Raw genomic sequence first — 20772 nt, forward strand, 5'->3', positions numbered from 1 at the left:
AACTTTCCAAAAAACACAACAGGCAATTTGAACTGCTATGTCTCTCATTAAGATGCTCTGTTGGCGTGCTTCAGCTGAGAGAAGAAAACAATGTTCACTAAGCTTCTGGAGTGAGACAAATGCACCACTTAATAATTTGCATGAAACATTTTTATGATTTTACTGATATTGAACTACAGCTGTTTATAGCCTACCATCTTGACATTGAGGCTCCCGTACATTTACTAACTTCATATGCCAACTTGCTCTCCATAGGACATGGAGATAGACCTCCAGAGATGTAATTACATGAAGGCCACCCAGCGACTATAAAGGCTGATGTGAAATTCAAGCACCTAAAACCAGCAGACTTCATGCACACAAAGTTTTTCTTGTATAATTTCGGGTTTTAAAAGGTCAAAGAGCCAAAGTGTTGAATTAAGAACTGGGGGTCAAAAAAATAAACTCTGGTCTCGAACGTTTGTGCGAGACAACAGATAAAAAAAACCCACCAATATTTGGAAAGAGATCAGGGATAAATACTCAGCAGTGACTTCAAGAGCTACATCTGTTTAGTATAATGACATTGAACACCAAAGCTGCATGCTTTTTCTTATCTATATGCACGCGCTGTGTCTTCCCGATATACACTCCCTGACTCCCCAATGGCTATATACAGTATGTATCCCTACTATACTACGATGCGGATTGAACTGACAATTTCAGATTGAAACAGAGTTGGGCAGTCAGTCAGCACACATGGGCTTGTGCGCCAGTCTGTCGTTGACGGACACCCGTTAATGAATGAAGTAATGAATAATGGGAATAGTAAAAAAAACAAAACAAAACAAAAAACTACGGATAAAAAATGTCAGAAGTGTGTTTTTCATTCGTTGTTTTGCTGACTTTCTGAGTCATGATTTCATGAACCAAAATGCATACCGCACACAATCTTGCTCAGTGTGATTATTGTGCAGACCAACGGTAAAACATAATGTTAAGAATTAAGTTTTTCATTTTTTTGTTTCTTGTTTTTTTTTAATAATAATGTTGACATGAAGAGATTCCTTGCTGATACCTCAGCATTCTGGATTGTGTTTCCACAGCAAGGGGGAGACTCAAGTAACCAATGAGTGCGCAGCAAATGGACAAGCGCTCTCTGATTGGCTCTTGGCCAGGAAATGCAAATGAAAAAAATGGCAGACCCACAATGACGAAAGGGGGCAGGGCATTGACGACTGTCGGACCTCTGCATTTAAACATTAAGATGTTTTACAATGGACCTCTATGTAATTCACGCATCTAATGAAAACGCAATGATCCATAATTTAACCATCATCCAATCACACCTTTACAATAGTTGTGCACATATTTTCAGGTTATGCCTAATGGGTGTGTCATCACTCTGAACATGACAATCACTGCATAATTATGTGCAAGATAGACACATAAGTGACTTAAGTTAAGAACAAATGGTGGGTCTAAATATCTGTATTTTTTTTTTTACTTTTTGTAGGTGAAAAAAAAGAAGATATGCTTTTTTGTATTGATACATTATCCATGTACATGTGCTGTCCCACAAAGTGTTCAAAAAGTTGGAAGATGAAATTTTGCAAATCACGAATGTTGAAACTGTTAGTACGTCAAAGGTATTTTCCATTATACAGTATATTGGTATTAAGCTAGCTGAGGCACATTCCTAAGGCAGCATAGTTTGATTGTTCTGAAAACAGGAATTGTAAAGAAAATCTTAAAAGAAAATGCCATTGAAGGGTTTTAAGCCTCTTTTTTGGATGAAATGTTCTCTCTTTGCCAGACCGTTGCTTATTACGAGATGAGTTGTGAATCGAGTTTGTTAACAACGAACCGTGCTCCTATTTCGGTATGAGTGTCAAGCCTTGGCTGTATGGCAAATCATTTGCAAATTAAAAAGTAATAACAAAAAAGGCATTAACTTTGTTAATGGTTCCACCATGGCAGAAGTTTATGCACTTTTGACCAGTGGTCTTTATTTCTATATCTTAGCTCTTGTACTGGCTCTGACCAATGCAGGTGTACATAATGAAGTGGATAATGGTTGTACAGCTGAGTAAATTGATAATGCATTAGTGCCAGAAATACATGATGTAGTCACTACATTGTAGTGGGTGGCTGGTGGGCTTCATGAATTTCGGCAGTTGATAACATGGGCCATTGTTGGCCTCAGGAAAATTGACTTTAATCAAAGTTTATTAACCTTAAAATCAAAAGTAAATATGATGGATGGAATTACTTTATATAAGAAACCCGAGCAAACAGGCAGCTTTATAGTCGAATGAAATCGTTGACCCCCATGATAATAAGTTCCAGACAATCTTCCCGTAAAAACAAAGCTGAAATACAGTGACGCACTTAAGATTGAGACTCTCCCACATCTTCTGCGTCATCCAACCGCTACACAGATATTTGCTACAGTTGACAGACTTGCTGGCACTGGCATAGCTGTAAAAAGAAAGACACACAGACAATCAAAACCACTGGCATGAAACTGAACACTGTTCCTGAATTCATAAAAAAAGGCAAGGACTGGGTCGAGAGGCCTTAAAAAACTGCAAAAGTGGACTTGTACAATGGTCTAAAGACCCATCTTCACCGAGGATATCCTCCCTACTCAAAAATTTTTTTAAAAAAAAATCACAGGTTCAACAGAGAAATACACTCGGCTATACTCTACTCTCTACTCTACCCTGGGCACTTTTTTTCCTAGTACCTGTTGCATTGTGGGTATAAAAAAAACTTAAAAAAAAAAGTAATGTACAAAAAGTGGCCTAAATGCATTGGACGCCATAGATTGGCCCAAGAACTATTCAAATATGCAGCAAGGAAAACTAGATGGCCTCTGTGGGCCGTCACCTTATCGTGGTGGAAGGGTTTGCGCGTCCCAATAATCCTAGGAGCTAAGTTGTTTCGGGGGGTCACGGACGGCAAACGGACGGCAAACAGGTCCTAGTTGAGGGACCAGGCTAAGGACAGATCATCGACTTTTAATGACAAATAAAACAAATGGAGTTGAGTTTCCTTTGCCTGTATGCGGGTCACCGGGGCCCCCCACTGGAGCCAGGCCTGGAGGTGAGGCTCACTAGAGAGCACCTGGTAGCCAAGTCACAACCCATGGGACTCAGCCCGAAGTGGTAATGTCGGTCCCTCTTTCCCATGGGCTCACCACCAGTGGGAGGGGCCATTGGGATCGGGTGCAGTGTGAGCGGGGCGGCAGCCAGAGGCGGAGATCTAGACGCGCCGATCCCGGGCTGCAGACGCTGGCACTTGGGACATGGAATATCACCTCTCTGGCAGGGAGGGAGCCCAAGCTCATGAGCGAGGCAGAGAAGTTTCAACTAGATCTAGTTGGACAAACCTCCACACATAGCTTGGTATCTGGTGCCAGTCCTCTCGAGAGGAGTTGGACTCTCTTCCACTGTGCAGTTGCCTGCGGTGAGGGGCGCAGAGAAGATGTAGGCAGAATTATTGCCCCTCAGCTCAGTGCCTGTACATTGGGGTTTACCCCAGTAGATGAGAAGGTAACCTCCCTCTGCATTTGGGTGGGGGACTGTGGTTTGTGCTTGCACACCAAACAACAGTTCAGAGTACCACCCTTTTAGGAGTCCTTGGAGGCTGTGCTGGAGAGCACTCTCTTCGGGGATTCCCTTGTTCTGCTGGGGGACTTCAATGCTCACGTGAGCAACGGGACGTTGTGAACCAGTGGGCAGAATACTTGGAAGACCTCATTTCCACCATCATGTCTTGCTCTGAGGAAGGAGGGTCTGGAAGCTCCGAGCTGAACTCCCCCATCTCTGGGGCTGAAGTCACCGAGGCAGTCAAAAAACACCTTGGTGGCAAGGGCATGGATGAGATCTGCCCGGAGTTTCTAAAGGCTCTTGATGTTGTAGGGCTGTTCGAGCTGACATGCCTCTGCAACATCACATGGACATTGTGGGACAGCACGTCTGGATTGGCAGACTGGGGTAGTGGTCCCCCTTTTTAAGCAGAAGGTTATGTTCCAATTACAGAAAAAAATCACACTCCTCAGCTGTCCTGGTAAGGTCCATTCAGGGGTGCTGGAGAGGAGGGACCTTCAGGAAGTCGAACCTCAGATTCAAGAGGAGCAGTGTGGTTTTCATCCCGGCCGTGGAACAGTGCACTATCTTTACACCCTCGGAAGGCTCCTCAAGGATGCAAAGGAGTTCACCCATCCATCTACATGTGTTTTGTGGACTTGGAGAAGGCGTTCAACCGTGTCCTTCGGGGAGTTCAGTTGAAGGTGCTTCGGGAATACAGAGTACCGAATGCCTTGATATGGGCTGTTCGGTTCCTGTACTACGGATGTCAGAATTTGGTCAGCATTGCCTGCAGTAAGTCGAATCCATTCCCAGTGGAGTTTGGACTTCGCCAAGGCTGCCCTTTGTAACTTACAGTATTCTGTTCATTACCTTTATGGACCTTTTGTGACCTTGGTTTTTGCGACATAGTGAAAACAAAATCCGCTTCTTGTGGGTCAAGACCTAGATTTGGAGTATTAGTTTGAAAGTGATTACCGTATTTTACGCACTATAAGGTGCACCTAAAAGCCTTAACTTTTTTTTTAAAAAGCTGATGGTGCGCCTTATAATCAGGTGTGCCCTTTAATAAGGATCAATATTGAGATTGGGATTCGTACATGGGGAATGAACTGATAAAGTAGGCTTTACCTGTTTCTTTTGTGTGTTTACAGTTCAACAAGGTTGGTCATATTGACATTGAGTTATTATGTTATTGATAGTTTAGAGGTATTATTTGAGTTATTATTGTTATTACTTTGAGTATTACTGTATTGTGATTCAAAAAGTTTAAAATATGTCATTAATTGAGGGTGCGCTTTATAATCTGGTGCGCCTTATAGTGCGGAAAATACGGTAGTTTGATTTTGGTTGAGGTTAGGGTAAGGCTTAGGTTAGGCAAGCTTTTGTGATAGGGTTAGGGTTAAGGTTTGGTTTACGACTCGAAAAAAAATTAATAGGACCAAACCCATTAGTCTGCTGTTGGGAATACTATATTTGCGTGTGTTAAAGGATTCACTCAGTCGTGGTTGGGTCTGATGACTTCTTTTATTGAAAGTAAAATAGAAAAAAGACAGCAAACAAGTATGTCATCCCAAGCTGCTGCCAGCCACAATTCACCTTGTGCTCGATACCTGATTGCCCTCATCCGCAGCCTTCCTTGTACCTAACAACAAACGTTAAAATACGCCAAAAAAAATACTTTTTCAAGCAATGCTAATCCCAGCACTTCAATTTACAAAATAGAAAAAAAACGGATATCAAAGCGCATCATCCCAAGTTGCTGTCAGCCTCCACTCATGTTAATGCCTTGTACCTAACAACAAACAATACGCAAAAAAACGTAATTTTTCAGGCAATGCAAAAACCAGCACCAATTTACAAAATACAAAAACCGGTTATCCTGCACTTCATCCCAAGCTGCTATCAGCCGCCACTCAGCACTGAGTGCTCGATAACAACTCATGCAGTCCTTCGCAGGCTTCCTCAGCCTTAAAAAAGAAAATAATATGCAAAAAATCTTGTTTTACAAGCATTGCAAAGATGAGCACTGCGACTTACAAGCTGAAGTGACCATTTGCCATGCTTGCGCCAAATAGCTTGATCATTGCTTCACTGACATTAAGTAGAACACTTGTATTAGCATTAGCATATAGCTTCATTGTGCTGTTGCTCAACGCAGGTGAAATCGCTCTGAAAAGATTGCCAAAGGGCCAATGGGTCGCCTCTGTCCGTCCTGAACCCGCACATTGTTATGAGTAGTTAATTGAGCTCTTTCTTTTTCTGAGCAAGAAGATTTTTATAAACAGATATGCCCGGACATTGAATTAAAGTAAAGCCTCTTATATCATAACAATACACTTGAAAGTTCAACGACGAAAAAAGGCGTGTCCCTGACCGGAACGCCCCATGAGCTATAGCGAGTTTGTGATGCAGCGCATTAACAAAAAAAAAAAAAAAAAAAAAAAAAAAAAAAAAAAAGAACATAACAACACAGGGACAGAACACTGAAGGAGATTTACTTCCTGGCCATCTGGATCAAAAATCGGCTACATTTAGTGCTCAGTCCGTGTATTCTTTTGTATAGCCAGCCGATAGCAGGCATCGGCAAATGAGTTGGCAAAGCGATTCCTCCCCCCTTCTACTTGTCGTTGTTGAAGCTAACTGGTTTTGGAAGATGAAAACCCAAATCACGCAGCAAGAATACACTGAAGCAGACTTATGACATCAGATAGCCGTAGCAGAGTCCGCGACATGCACTTCATTTCATTGGGGAACACACGGAAATCTCTCCCTCTGCCAGTGCCAGTCTCGCCGAGCGTCCTCTCCACGATAGAAGCTCCTGAAAAGAACCCGCAGCCACTGACACAGATTGCTTTAGTACAGATGGTCCTTTTCATTATGTACTTTAAAATGGCTCCTTGTCACAAAGCACTCGCTGGAATTGAAAGTGTTCGCTACAACAGCGACTCGTAGTTTTGATAAATTGTGTAAAATGTTCTTTAGTATGTGTGTGGTGTTTTCATTTATTAGGGCCCAAGCAGCTACCGATGCGAGAGCCCTATTGTTTTTCTTCGGTTTATTATTTTCGGATTATCATTATTAGTACAGTCGGCCCTCGGTTTATGAACACCCTGTTTTACGAACAATTCGATTTACGAGCGTGGACCACGGAGATTTTTGTCCCCCACTTACGAGCAAACCTTTCGTCTTGCGAACAATCCGAAATGCCGGCCATTGTGTATGCAAATATATTTTCACTTAGCTGCGTCAACAAAATCAGCAGTTGACGCTTGTGACAGTAACGTGAACGCTATTGCTCTTACAACGTCACAGTCACTGTCTCAGTCACGGAGTCAGTCACGGAGATGCCATATGCTATTGGTCGATTAAGGTCACCCGGTCTCACTCACGGAGATGCTATTGGCCGGCGTCACGTCAATCACAGAAATGCCGATATGCTATTGGCCGAACGCCTTTATCTAGCTTGATGGCACAGCTGGTCGGGAAGGAAGGAAGGAGAGAAAATGAGTGAAAAACAGAAGGAAGGAATGTTGTGAAGACTTTATAAACTTTATCTGTTAGACATAGCTTCTAAAATTGCTAGTAGCGGTAAAGGAAGAAGTAAGAGGATTTATGTTTTAGCATCTCCGTGACTGACACCGTGACTGAAACAGTGACTGTGACATTGTAAGAGCAATAGCATATCAACGTAACTGTGTTAACTATGCGGGTTGGTCTCTGCTCCCCTCCGCCTCCACCCAGCTCAAGTCACGTCGCTCTAAAGGTAAATGACATTTTTCCTTTGTATATGTTATATAATTTAACTGTACAGTTAATTATGTTACTCATTTTTAATATGTGTATAAAGTCGCTAGTTTTTACCTAAGGTTTTTGCACGCGTTGCACGCATTCACGGATTAACATAGGTTTGGATTGCCCGTCATACGAGCAGTTCGATTTACGAGCGTAGCCGCTGAACGGATTAAGTTCGTAACCCGGGGGCCCACTGTATTATTATTATTATTTTTATTATTATTATTATGAGGGTACGAGCAGCTAATGCTGCGAGAGCCTTCTTGTTTTTCTCTAGATTATTATTCAGGCCCGAGCAGTGTTCGCGGCGAGGACCCTCTTGTTTTTCACCAGATCATTAGGGCCCAAGCAGCGTCCGCTGCGAGGACCCTCTTATTTTTCTCTAGATTATTATTGGGGCCCAAGCAGATACTGGTGCGAGAGCCCTCTTGTTTTTCTCCGGATTAGGGCCTGAGCAGCTACCGCTGCAAGAGTGTTCTTGTTTTTCTCTGGATTATTATTATTATTATTATTATTATTATCATTATTATTATTATTATTCTCCCGAATAAATCACATTTTTCAGGGCCTAAACATGCACAAAAGTTACCAAAATTTGCACACTCGTCGGGCCTAAATTTGATATTGGTGTTTTTATACATAAAACCTTAAAAATTTATTTTTAGCGCCACCTAGAGTCGAAAAATTCTACTGGGTCAGGGCCCGTTTCACTTTGAGTTATGAATTTTTTTTAGGCATACAGTATGTAGGTACCAAACTCCTCTTAATACCTCTTAAACGGTTAGTATCTCTTGGTTTTCTTCGAATTATTATTATTAGGGCCCAAGTCGCTACCGCTGGCGAGAGCCCTCTTGTTTTTCTCTGTATTATTATTATTGTTATTATTTGATATGTTGGTGTTTTCATAGATAAAACCTTAAAAATGGATTTTTAGTGCGACCTAGAGTTGAAAAATTCTCAGTTTTCCCCTTCACAGTAATCCCCTTGAATGTAAACACTTTCTCAAAAAATGCCACAACTTTCACCTCCCCTCACACAGTGAATGGAATACCTGCCACAATTTCCCCTTCTAAATGTGGCTGTAGACTGGCCCATACTGAAGGGGAAGAGATCACATGAGGAACCAAATGAAGTGAACGGTCAAAATGAGCACCTCCCTCTGCAGTACATTCTTCACCCAGAAGTTGCAGTATAAGGCAATCTCCGTTCCGTTTGTTGAATTACAACCCCCTGCGGTGTGTTATCTTCCTTTTGGTTGAGAAATGGCTGTGGTGGAGAACCAAGTAAATGTCCGCAAGCAAACGCCACCAAAAGATACATTTGAATAATTTTATGATAAGTGCAGACTATTAAGCATTAGTACATCCTGAATCAATAACTTCCAAAAACATGAATAATCAGTACAATTTATATTGATAAAAACATCACTATATTTATTTAAATTAAAAAAGAAATTCATACACTTCCTGTTTGCGTCTATGATTTTTTTAAATTTATTTTTCGCTGTCTGCTTCCATAAGACGGAGGAGATGCACTGCAATGACGTCAATGAATTTTTTTCGGCATATGTAGGACCTCAAGACCTATAAAAAAGTTATAGAGCCCCATATGCAAGGATGTACAGAACCAGAGTTATGATTTTTTTAATGTGCCTTTTTGGACCGCTTTTGGATGTTTTCAGGTACCAAACTCCTCTTAATAGCTCTTAAATGGCTGAACCGATCGACTTCAAATTCGACGTGCTCTATTATCAGACATAGGGCCACAAATGGGTGAAATTTTGTGAAGCTCGGCCAACATATATGATGGATGGCTTCAATATAAACAAAAATATAGCTACTGTCACAGTTTTCCAGCTCAGCCAACTCATTTTTGACCTCACCACACCTGCTTGCCTCCTCTGCCAATCAGCCAAATCACCACAGCTGCAGCTCATCACCTGTTCAGTATTTAAACCGATCACACCCTCAAGCACCCGCCAGATTGTCTCAATGCGCCACGCCGAGCTTTGCACTTGACTGTGAATTGGATACCAACTACTGGTCTCAGAACAAGCTTGTCAATCAAGGTTGATGGCAGTCTGACTTCCTCCGCCTTCAACAAAAAGGACTTTTAAAGGCACCAGGTGAAATTGAGGCACCATAACCCTAACCCACGCACGGACACACATACACATATGCATGCACGCACACGCACACACACACACACACACACACACACACACCTGCATTTCCCAGTGAGACTACATCCCCCATAGGTGTATAAGAACTGAATGTGGAAGGTGAAACGTTGCCATTTCTGCTCTGACCTGTGACAGGACTGGCCTGAGGCCTGGTGTACTTTTCCACTCTGTCTGAATTAAATCAGTTGTTTCACTATGTTGTGATACAATATGAGCGATCTTTCAATAAAAACAAACACGCTAAGAACTAGTTTGACGCGTGAAGTTTTTCTAGGTTCCTTTAAAATGAATTTGAATTACATCGGAATCCTTCATGAAAATCTGAAGGAGTCTACTGAGAAACTCCAGCTCAACCACAACTGGATGGCCCAGAAGGACAATTATCCAAAACAAACTGATAAAGTAGGGAAGAAATGGACAAGGACAATGATGTGAATGCCTTAAAATGGTCAAGTCAGAGTCCTGACCAGAATCCTATCAAAAATTGAAGTGAAACTTGAAGATGAGGAAGATGGCTTTGAAACCCACTAACTTGACCCATTTTGAGGCCTTTGCCTGTGAACAATGGGCCAATATTCTACAGGAGGAATGCAGAATGCTGGTAGACACATACAGCAATGGTCTGGGGGTAGTTTTAAAAACAAAAACTATGGTATTTGATCATTAATTAAGACATTGGACTAGGGTATGAATATTTTTTAATATAGCATTTTTTGGTTTTCCATCAATAACATACTTGTTAGATTTTGCGTTTTTTTTTTCAATTGTTTGTTGTTTTGATTCTTTTACTTGTCACATATAACTCATGAAGAAACTTGCATAAATGAAAAGGTTGCGTCACAAAAATGAAAAAACAAAAATATTCCAGGGTTTGAATAATTTTGAGGGTGTGTGTGTGTGTGTGTGTGTGTGTGTGTGTGTGTGTGTGCGTGCGTGTGCATGTGTGTGCATCCTTCCATTGGGTCCTCGTCCCTCAGGCTCTCCAATCTTGCTTGACAGTGTGTTTGTGTGTGTGTGCATATGTGTGTGCCTTTACCTTCGTAGTATGGCATAGGAAACGTAGTATGCAACAAAGGAGATGAAGAAGAGAACAAGTAGAAGCCTAAAGCAGCATGACCCTGAAAACAACAAATATCTACATAAATATTTGCAATTTTATATCTGACATAAAGCACATACGGTGGAACTTTCAAGTTATTTATGAAATTGAGATTTTAAGTAAATTAACCAACTTTTTTTAAACCCTTTAAAGCAAGCATGTCAAACATACGGCCCGCGGGCCGGACCCGGCCCGTTGGATGATTTAATCCGGCCCGGCATAAATTTCTGAGTATGTCAAAAAAAGAAGCGAGTCTCTAGCTCATTTCGATCAAAAGTTATGATTTTTTAAAATAAATACAAACCAAATGCTCCCTCTGGCCGCTAGGGGGCAGTAAATGTGTAAAAGAGCTCACGTCCAGCATGCGGCACTGACACGAGTTAGTACCAGGAAATAAACATTCACAACGTGATGTGTCCAACTAAAAATGAACCGGCAATCTTGCTTCACCATTCACCACTACTAAATAAGTTATCGGTCAACACACCCTTCCCAAAATGGCACTGTCAAAAAAAAGAAAAGTGGACACGGAGTGCAGGGTTTTTCAAGAAAAATGGACTGAGAATTATTTATTCACAGAAGTGAATGCAAAACCAGTGTGCTTGGTATGTAATCAGCAAGTTGCAGTGTTCAAAGAGTTTAATATTCGGCGCCACTACGAGACTCATCATAAAGACAAGTATGACCACTTGAAAGGACAAATAAGGAAAGACGAGATAAACAAATTGGTCGCTGGTCTGAAGAAACAGCAGTCTGCTTTTACACGGAGCCGCGATATTGCTGATGGGGCTGTAAGAGCCAGCTACATTATTGCCAACGAGCTGGTGCAGGCATCCAAGCCATTTTCTGATGGTGAGTTTGTAAAAACATGCATGCTGAAGGCTGCAGAAGTCGTGTGCCCTGAAAAGAGACCTGCCTTTGCCAATATTAGTCTAACGAGGAACACTGTCGCAGATCGGGTGACAGAACTCTCAAGTGACTTGAGCAGCCAATTGAAAGAAAAAATCAAATCATTTTTCGCATTTTCAATTGCAATAGATGAGAGCACCGATGTCACAGATATTGCTCAACTGGCAATATTCATTAGAGGTGTTGATGAAACTTTGACCATCACAGAGGAGCTGCTTGAATTGGTGCCCATGAATGACACCACAACAGCAGATGACATTTTCAGTGCTCTCGTTGGAGCGCTGGACAAAGTGGGAGTGGACTGGTCCCGTATGGCGTTATATTTGTGCCACAATTACGCACGCGCGGAAAAAAAAATTGAGCGGAGAAAATCAAACTGAGCGAGCGAAAACAGATTTTGAGAGCAAGAAAAAAACTATTGAGCGCGTAATGATAAGAGTTTGAGCGCGCGCCGATGGAGTTTGAACACAGAAAAAGAAATTGCTCGCTCAAAATTCCTCTTTGCTCGCTCGGGATAGCCCTCTCTCGCTCAACGTCTCGCTCTCGCTCGCGATACTCCTCTCTCCCTCGCTCAACATCGCGTTTGCTCAACATCGAGCTCTCGCTCGCTCGAGTCGTCCTCTGCGCTCGCTCAGTTCTGTTCACGCGTTACGTTTGTGCCACAAAACCAGCCAATCAGAGCTTGTAAAAGCACTTTGATTGACACAGCTTAGTATCCAATGAGATTGCTTGTACGCTATCCGTTGACGCACTCTCGTTTGCCCTGTGTTCACCCGAAAAGGGCAAACGAGTGTGCGTCAACACGGACTTGGGCTTGAGAATTACTTTTAATATTATTATTATTACTGTATTGTATCATTTGACAGAAATACCTTGTTAGTTTTTGTACTTTAATAATATAAGCCCACCCCTCCCGCCTACGTCGATGTGACGCACTCTCGTTTGCTCGTTCCGGGTGAACACAACAAGCAATCTCATTGGATACAAAGCTGTCAATCAATGTGCTTTTACAAGCTCTGATTGGCTGGTTTTGTGGCACAAACGTAACGCGTGAACAGAACTGAGCGAGCGCAGAGGACGACTCGAGCGAGCGAGAGCTCGATGTTGAGCAAACGCGATGTTGAGCGAGGGAGGGAGGAGTATCGCGAGCGAGAGCGAGATGTTGAGCGCGAGAATGCTATTGCGAGCGAGCAAAAAGGAATTTTGAGCGAGCAATTTCTTTTTCTGTGTTCAAACTTCATCGGCGCGCGGTCAAACTCTTATCATTACGCGCTCAATAGTTTTTTTCTTGCTCTCAAAATCTGTTTTCGCTCGCTCAGTTTGATTTTCTCCGCTCAATTTTTTTTTCCGCGCGTGCGTAATTGTGGCACAAATATAACGCCATAGTCCCGTGCCGTGAGCCTGGCGACCGACGGTGCGCCATCAATGGTGGGGAGAAAGGCAGGCGTTGCCACAAAAATCCGTGACAAAGTACAGACCGCAAATGGAGGACAAGAGTTTTGGGCATTTCACTGCATTTTGCACCAGGAGGCGTTATGTTGCAAAACACTCCAAATGGACCATGTTATGAGCGTGGTTGTGAAAACTGTCAATTTCATCAGAGCTCGTGGTCTAAATCACCGCCAGTTTGACTCATTTCTCAGTGATAATGACATTCATGCTGGCCTACCATACCACACTGATGTGCGCTGGTTAAGCAGAGGTGCAGTACTCAAGCGCTTCTTTGAGCTACGAGGCGAAATTGGACAGTTCACGGAGAAGAAGGGACGCCCAGTAAAGGAACTTAAATGCAAGGAATGGGTGCAGGATCTTGCCTTCATGGTTGATATTACACAACACTTGAATACACTTAACACTACATTGCAGGGCCGTAACAGAGTTGTAACTCAATATTACGACAGCATAAGTGCGTTCAAGATGAAACTGTCACTGTGGGAGACGCAGCTATCCAGCGGTGACACCACGCACTTCTCTTGTCTCACAGCTGTGCGTCCGAAGGCACCGGACCGTCCCGATAACGATTTGGATAAATATAAAGACAAAATAACAGATTTGCTGCGAGAGTTTGAGCAGAGGTTTCAGGTTTTCAGTGAACTTGAGAACAAATTTGGCTTTTTTCGCTCGCCATTTACAGTGAAGCCTTCTGATGTGCCAGCTGACATTCAGCTCGAGCTTATTGACTTGCAGTGCGATTCCGCTATGAAGGATAAATTTGGGTCCGTGGGATTGGATACGTTTTATCAGTATCTTGTGCTAGGTTACCCCAAATTAACAGCCATGGCTGCAAAGGTTCTCTCCATGTTTGGGACTACTTATCTTTGTGAACAGGTGTTCTCCGTGATGAACAATAATAAAACAAAGCAGCGCTCAAGGTTAACAAATAAACACTTGAATGACATTGTTAAATGTGCTGCTACTCAGGATTTGACACCTGATATCGACGCACTTGTAAAGGCAAAAAGATGCCAAGTTTCAGGAACCAGCAGCAGCACGTAGACTGCAGGAGTGCAGTGAGAGAGAGAAAAAAGTGTGATGACACGACATTTGTTTGCACTCATGAATACAGATCATTGAAAATAAGATGAATCTGGTTTCATATTAAAGACAATTAATATTGTGCAGTATATTCTCAGCTTCAGTAGGCCCAGCCTAGTAGTTTGATCTGATGTAGTATCTTACTGCCCATGCACTGCTAAAACTTTTATTTTGTATTTCTTTTTTATTTATTTCAAAGCAGTATGACAATTAAGGCAAAAATATTTTTTTCATAGCTCCCACTTGAGTTTGTTTAGTGTGGTGAGTTGGTTCAGGTGTAAAACTGCATTCACTCAACTGTTAAAATAAACCAGTTGTTAACACATTCAATGCCAAACATGAAAATCATTTTTTTTCCATTGTTTGTGAATAAATGTGTTGTGCTTAGAAAAGATCCCTTGTCATCCATGATTATAATATGTAGGGTAGGCTACAAATGTAGGCTGAATGATAAAGCATAGTACTGAAAAACAAAGCTAAATATTTGGAGTTGACATTCTTTTACTGATCCGGCCCACCTGAGAACAGAAAGTCTGGATCCGGCCCCAGAGCCAAACTGAGTTTGACATGCCTGCTTTAAAGAATTTGAGTGATTTTACTTTTATGAACAGTGTTTACCTTGTATGACAGTAAGAACAACGTAATACACTGCCTTTTTGCCAGTTTATGGTGGCAACAGCTCAAGCTTGAAAAATAATTTACTTTTTATGAAGAGAGGAATAATTGTCATCAAATTTATTATCACTGTCAAAAATATGCACCACACCACAAGGATGGCAAGTGATAACCTATAACTAAAGCCAGCAGGGCAGCCATTTTAAAGACTATTAAGACTAACACATCTGTTAACAAAACGCTCTCGTAAAGATGTTAGTTTTAACCATCATCCTTGGAGCAAAAACTACTGAAATATGAACCCATCACATTCAAGTTCCAGGAAGGGGCGCGAGGCACTTTTATTGCCAGACATCTTGTCTGGCCACCAACTGTTGACAGCCAAACTGAACAGACAATACGGAAGATTGTATTAAAGTGAACCATTGTGTTGGTTTGTAATTTTAGCTTGCAAATATACTGTACTCCAGCTAAAAAAACTGAGGAAAAAAAAAAAATCAAGGACTGGTGTCAAAATATATAATATAAAATATATTTCAAACCTAAACTATAAGTTTTCCCCTTCACAGTAATCCCCTTGAATGTAAATACTTTCTTAAAGAATGCCACAACTTTCCCCTCCTCTCTCACACTGAATGGAAAAACCTGCCACAATTTCCCCTTCTAAATGTAGCCGTAGACTGGCCCGTACTGAAGGGGAAGAGATCACATGAGGAACCCAAATGAAATGAACCATCAAAATGAGCACTTCCCTCTGCAGTACATTCTTCACCCAGAAGTTGCAGTATAAGGCAAACTCCGTTCCGTTTGTTGAATTATAACCCCCTGCGGTGTGTTATCTTCTATTTGGTTGAGAAATGGCTGTGATGGAGAACCAAGTAAATGTCCGGAAGCAAACTCCAGCAAAGGATACATTTTAATAACTTTATGATAAGTGCAGACTATTAAGCATTCGTAAATCCTGAATCAATAACTTCCAAAAACATGAATAATCAGTACAATTTATATTGATAAAAACATCACTATATTTATTTAAATTAAAAAAAGAAATTGATACACTTCCTGTTTGCGTCTATGCTTTTTTTTTTTTTAATTTATTTTTCACTGTCCGCTTCCGTAAGACGTAGGAGGTGCACTGTGCAATGACGTCAACACGCAACGCAGCCCATTCTGGAAAGTCATGCATAGCAGCACGACGCACAATAATAAACAATGGAGGAAATTCAACTGCCCCGTTCTAACTCAACGGCATATCACACTGGAAAATAATATATTAGGATGATTACAGCAAAAGCCTTTGTCATGCAAATGTTAGAAATGTTGCCCCCTCGTGGTACAACAACAAATTGCTTGATTTCCATATTTATCTCGTCTAGAGAACTCTCCACTTTGAACGCAAGTCCTTTTTCCTTCTTGTGTGAACAATGAGGGGTAAAAATTGTGATAAGAATGTATCGAAACTGGACGCTATTGGTTGCTAATGGTTGCTTGAATAGATAATGTGCTTGCAGCTGCAGTTGCCCACTTCCTGCTTCGCAGACTATCTACCACGAGTAACGTAACATCGCTCAAAGTAGGATTTGCAGGCTGGAGAGTGGCAACCCAATTTATTCCTTTCCCCTGTCCAAACTAGCCAAGTGAGTTGTTTGGGAAGACCTTGGCTTTCAAAAAAGGGCAAGCAATCGGGCAGGCGACTGTTGCGTGTATGCTACAAGCTTGCACGCAAGAGTAAGAGAGAGGGAGAGCGATGGAGAGATATTTTCACACTTGTCATATTTTAGCTTAAATTGGATGTGTTCAATCAGAAAGAATTTATTTATTTGTTGTTGAACTAAAATTGCCCACTGTAGGTTAGTTTTTATTTTATTTAGTATGGTAAATGTTTGTTATTACAGTGAAGTCTCGCTATTTCGCGGTTCCACTATCGTGGATTTGCCCCATTGCGGATTTTTTTTCCATTACACGGATTTAACACATTGCAGATTTTTTTCCATTACACCAGTTCACGACTTCAAGGATTTTTTTTTCATTCCGTATTGAACTTTTGCAATAGCTCCGAAGCGTGCTGCTCCCACGAAGGCTTGTACTGAGCCTAAACTGAGAAGATGATGCTTCTCAAGTGAAAAGTTACGTGGGCCCGTCATTTGGGAGTGAACGAATCCACCGTTCGCTATATTGGGGATGAGGTGAAAATTAGACGACGGCTGCAATCACATTTGGCAATTCGGCGAAGCCAATTGTTATAGCTTGTAATAAAATGATCGTCCGTATTGAAGCTGCTTTAGCGATCTGGATTGCCAACTGCAGATGGAAGAAGAGCGAGGAAAAGTTGGTTTGTTATTCGATATTCAGTTGACATTCGGTTTTCTCTGTGCTTTTAATCGGAGACCACGGCAGTGTCCGCGTAATTAAAGAGTGTAGTTTAAAGCACAGTGAACATACTTTTATATACTATATGATTTCTGTCAATTAGAAACACCGAATCGACATTTTCAACTGACCGTCACTACTTCGGGTGACCTCATTGTGAAAACATTTTATATGAACATACCATGAATTAATAACTGAAAATATTCACTAAAAATCAATTAAACGACTTTTTTATCTTTGTTTTTGCTGTAGTAGGTCATACTGGTAATGCCCTCTCTACTACAGGTGAGTTTTTTGTGGAAAAATAGTTTATATGGACATGGTATGTCATTAAAAAATAAAAATTAAAAAATTAAAAAATATTCACTAAAAATAAAGAAAATTACTTTTTATCATTCTTATTGCTGCTGTAGGTCATATTTGTACTGCCCTAACTACTGCAGGTGGGTTTTATTGTGAAAAAAAATACTTAATATGGACATGGTATGTAATTAAAAAATAAAAATATTCACTAAAAATCAAGGAAATTACTTTTTATCTTCTTTTTTGTTGTAGTAGGTCAGATTTGTAATGCTCTAACTATTACAGGTGAAGTTTGACCTACTACAACAAAAAGAAAAGAAAAAGTAATTTCCTTGGTTTTTAATGAATATTTGTATTATTTTATCTTTATTTCACTATATTTTTTATTTCAATTACTTACCATGTCCATATAAAGTATTTTTTCACAAAAATGTCACCTGTAGGAGTTAGGGCATTACAAAAATGACCTACTACAGCGAAAAGAAAGAAAAAAGTAATTTCCTTGATTTTTATGGAATAAATCTTATTTTTAATTACTTACCATGTCCATCAAAAGTCCTCGTTCACATAAAGGTCACCTGTAGTAGTTGGTACATTACTAATATGACTTAGTACAACAAATAGAATGAAAAAAAAACATTTCCTTGATTTTTTGTGAATATTTTTAATTTTCAATTACTTACCATGTCAATCAAAAGTCCATTTTCACAAAAATCTCACCTGTAGTAGTTAGGGCATTACAAAAGTTACTGACTACAACAAAAATAAAGAAAGTAATTTCCTCTATTTCTAGTGATTTTTTTCATTTATAAAATGCATAATATGTCCATATAAAGTGTTTTTGTTTTTTTTTTCACAATAACCTCATACTACTACACCTGTAGTAGTCAGGGCATTACAAGTATGATCTACTACAGCAACAAGAATGGTAAAATGTTATTTTATTGATTTTTAGTGAACATTTTTTCACACTGAAAAGTGTAATTTGCAGACGGTCCCCACCGAATGTCAACTGAATATCGAACAACAAACCAACTTTACCTCGCTTAGAAGAAGCCCTTTCTTTTGAAGTCTCGTGCAGCTGCGCTCGTATTTGTCGCGGCCCGGATGACGAATTAAAGTCTAATCTGTACATGATCAAAGATGATTACAATTGAGAATTTACAATTGCAATAACATTTTATTGTAAAAGAAATCTAGGGAAGAGATTTCCAAGGGTCTGGTGAACGTCGTCTTTGCTTCTCTTGTCTCTGCCTCCTCTGCCTGTTTGTTGACAACAACAGCGCCAGAGTGCACTTCATGAGCTATATGGCGCGTGCCTGTGGAGTTTTGATCTACTCCCGCCCCAACACCTGTCCTAAAGGCACGTTCTTGTCGGGTCATAAAGCGCATCCACAGCAAAAGGCACACACGCACATGTACACATTGTCAGGGCAGAGAGAGCAGCAGACCTTCGCCAGATCGTTGGAAATGCCTTGCCTATTTTATAATATAAAATGGTATTTCAAGAGTAAACTGTCTATTGTAATAATCTTTAATTATGTACAGATTAGACTTGCCAGATCGTTGGAAATGCCTTACCTATTTTGTAATATAAAATGGTATTTCAAGAGTAAACTCTCTATTGTAATAATCTTTAATTATGTACAGATTAGACTTTTATACAGCGTTCGGGCCACTGCTAATATGACCGTAGCTGCGCAAGACTTCAAAGGAAAAGGGGAACAGTTATGTTGTAAATTCCTCTTACCGCTGGGTTGACGTGCACGAGGGTGCATTGCATCTGTGCGTGAGTAAGCAGGGGGAGGTCCTTTGTGTTCTCTGGTTAGAGCGGGCATGTCACAGGACAACTAAGAAACCAAGAGAAAAAAAAAACATATTCCGTTTTAAGCCCGTCGTAGAAAACCGTGACAGGGCTTCTTTCTTTCCAAAAATGTCACCGATGCGGGGCACTTGTTTACATTGTATTGGCGGCCGACGACGGTGCGAGCATTAATATTGTTTTTGAGTTGCCACTTTCAGTTGTGAAGCTGTAATGAAAATAAAAGCTATTGTTGAGCCACATGAGTCCGACCGCTCTTTGGTCTAAGCTGCTTTGTGAATGACGTGCTCCTGCACAGCACAGCAGTCCCCCCCCCCCCCCCCTCTCTCTCTCCCCAACAAGTTCACTACTGTACAGTCTCAATGAGTGTGCTTCTTTTAAAATGTATAAAGTGGATAAGGTTTAATAATTTAAGATCTAAGTAAATATGTGTACTGCTGTAATATTTTTCTTACATAAAATGTCTAGCATGAAGACTTTTCACGTTTGAAAAAAAATTCTTTTTTTTTGTTCTTTTTTTTTAATTTGACCATTGGGGGCGCTACTTCGCGGATTTTCAGCTGTTGCGTCCTCTGGAACGTATCTACCGCGATAAACGAGGGTTCACTGTATAACAAATTATACATAACACCATATGTATTATTTAAAAATAAAAACTTTTGAACATGGAAAAAGTGGCTTTTTAGCAAAAATAATAATTCAAATGATATATTTTGGAGCTGTAATGTCAATACCGTGTTACTGTGATATTTTTGCTTATCTATCTTAACACTTCATCAATATTTCTCACACAAAAACTAGAATAGTAAATTTTCTCACCAATGACCCCAACACATTAAGTGCTTTTTATTTTTATTTTTTTTGTTAATTACCTTTTGTCTCTTTTATTTCCAGTGACTTTGACCGGCTCCGTGACTGTACCATCAAAGAAAGAAAAAAAAAATCACATACAGTAGATGCAAAATGATCAACTGTAGATTAAAGCACTGCAATGACAGCTCTGAATAGAAAGCAGGTCCCAAAAGAAGAAGCAACCATTAAAGGGTTCATTGATGGGATTCACACAAACGTGGGCTCAAAAAGTGACTGGCTTCGTGTTATGCTGGGAGTGAATGATTTGTTAATCATTAAATCTTTTAAGTAATTGTGTGTGAACACAACCCTTCTTGAGCCGTCAGGCGAATGAGTGACTCTACTCAGAGAACGTCATAGGTCATTATCCTTCACAAATGGGTAAGCATGTCATTTTTTGTTCAAGATAAACCAGTAAGTGCAAGGTATGTCATTTTCTGTTCAAAAGAGCGTCGTAAGTGAATGTACTACTTGCAAGTTTTCTCACTCATTTGTCTTGTGAGCAAATAAATTTGTGAAACAAACAAAACATTCCGCTCAGAACAACTCAGTGAGCCAATGTACAGCTATTTTTCAATCCGGATCGAATCAGTGAAAGTACCACCATTACCAGTTCAGCTGTGAAAATGAACAATTTGTGATTTGCGCATTTTATTTCCTTTCTTTTATTATTCAACATTACATTTGTCACGTCTTTTGCCTTTTTAGTTTGTGTTGA

The 20772-nt window shown here is 40.5% G+C and overlaps 2 protein-coding genes across 12 annotated transcripts in view; one reads left to right on the forward strand and one right to left on the reverse strand.

Moving 5' to 3' along the window:
• Positions 1-20772, reverse strand: part of st3gal4 (ST3 beta-galactoside alpha-2,3-sialyltransferase 4) — a 60196-nt gene that overhangs the window by 18575 nt on the left and 20849 nt on the right. For 6 of the 11 annotated variants that reach the window (XM_088427543.1, XM_088427532.1, XM_088427538.1 and 3 more), the window contains 3 exons: positions 19131-19230; positions 10586-10667; positions 2371-2460 (listed from right to left, as the gene is read on the reverse strand). In XM_088427543.1, coding sequence (XP_088283669.1) covers positions 2371-2460; positions 10586-10667; positions 19131-19218 — 260 coding nt within the window. In that variant the 5' untranslated portion in view covers positions 19219-19230. Of the gene's footprint in view, positions 1-2370; positions 2461-10585; positions 10668-19130; positions 19231-19341; positions 19445-20074; positions 20118-20772 lie in introns of those variants that run through there. The other 5 variants (XM_088427539.1, XM_088427535.1, XM_088427534.1 and 2 more) reach the window with 3 other exon arrangements.
• Positions 11427-14092, forward strand: LOC148416346 (general transcription factor II-I repeat domain-containing protein 2A-like). Its single transcript, XM_088427968.1, has 2 exons — positions 11427-11873; positions 12958-14092. Exons 1-2 carry the CDS (start codon positions 11521-11523, stop codon positions 14051-14053), a joined length of 1449 nt encoding a protein of 482 aa, XP_088284094.1. The 5' UTR covers positions 11427-11520; the 3' UTR covers positions 14054-14092.

Source organism: Hippichthys cyanospilos, chromosome 11 (genome assembly GCF_059441005.1).
Source record: "Hippichthys cyanospilos isolate Australia breed blue-spotted pipefish chromosome 11, RoL_Hcya_1.0, whole genome shotgun sequence".
NCBI lineage: Eukaryota > Metazoa > Chordata > Actinopteri > Syngnathiformes > Syngnathidae > Hippichthys > Hippichthys cyanospilos.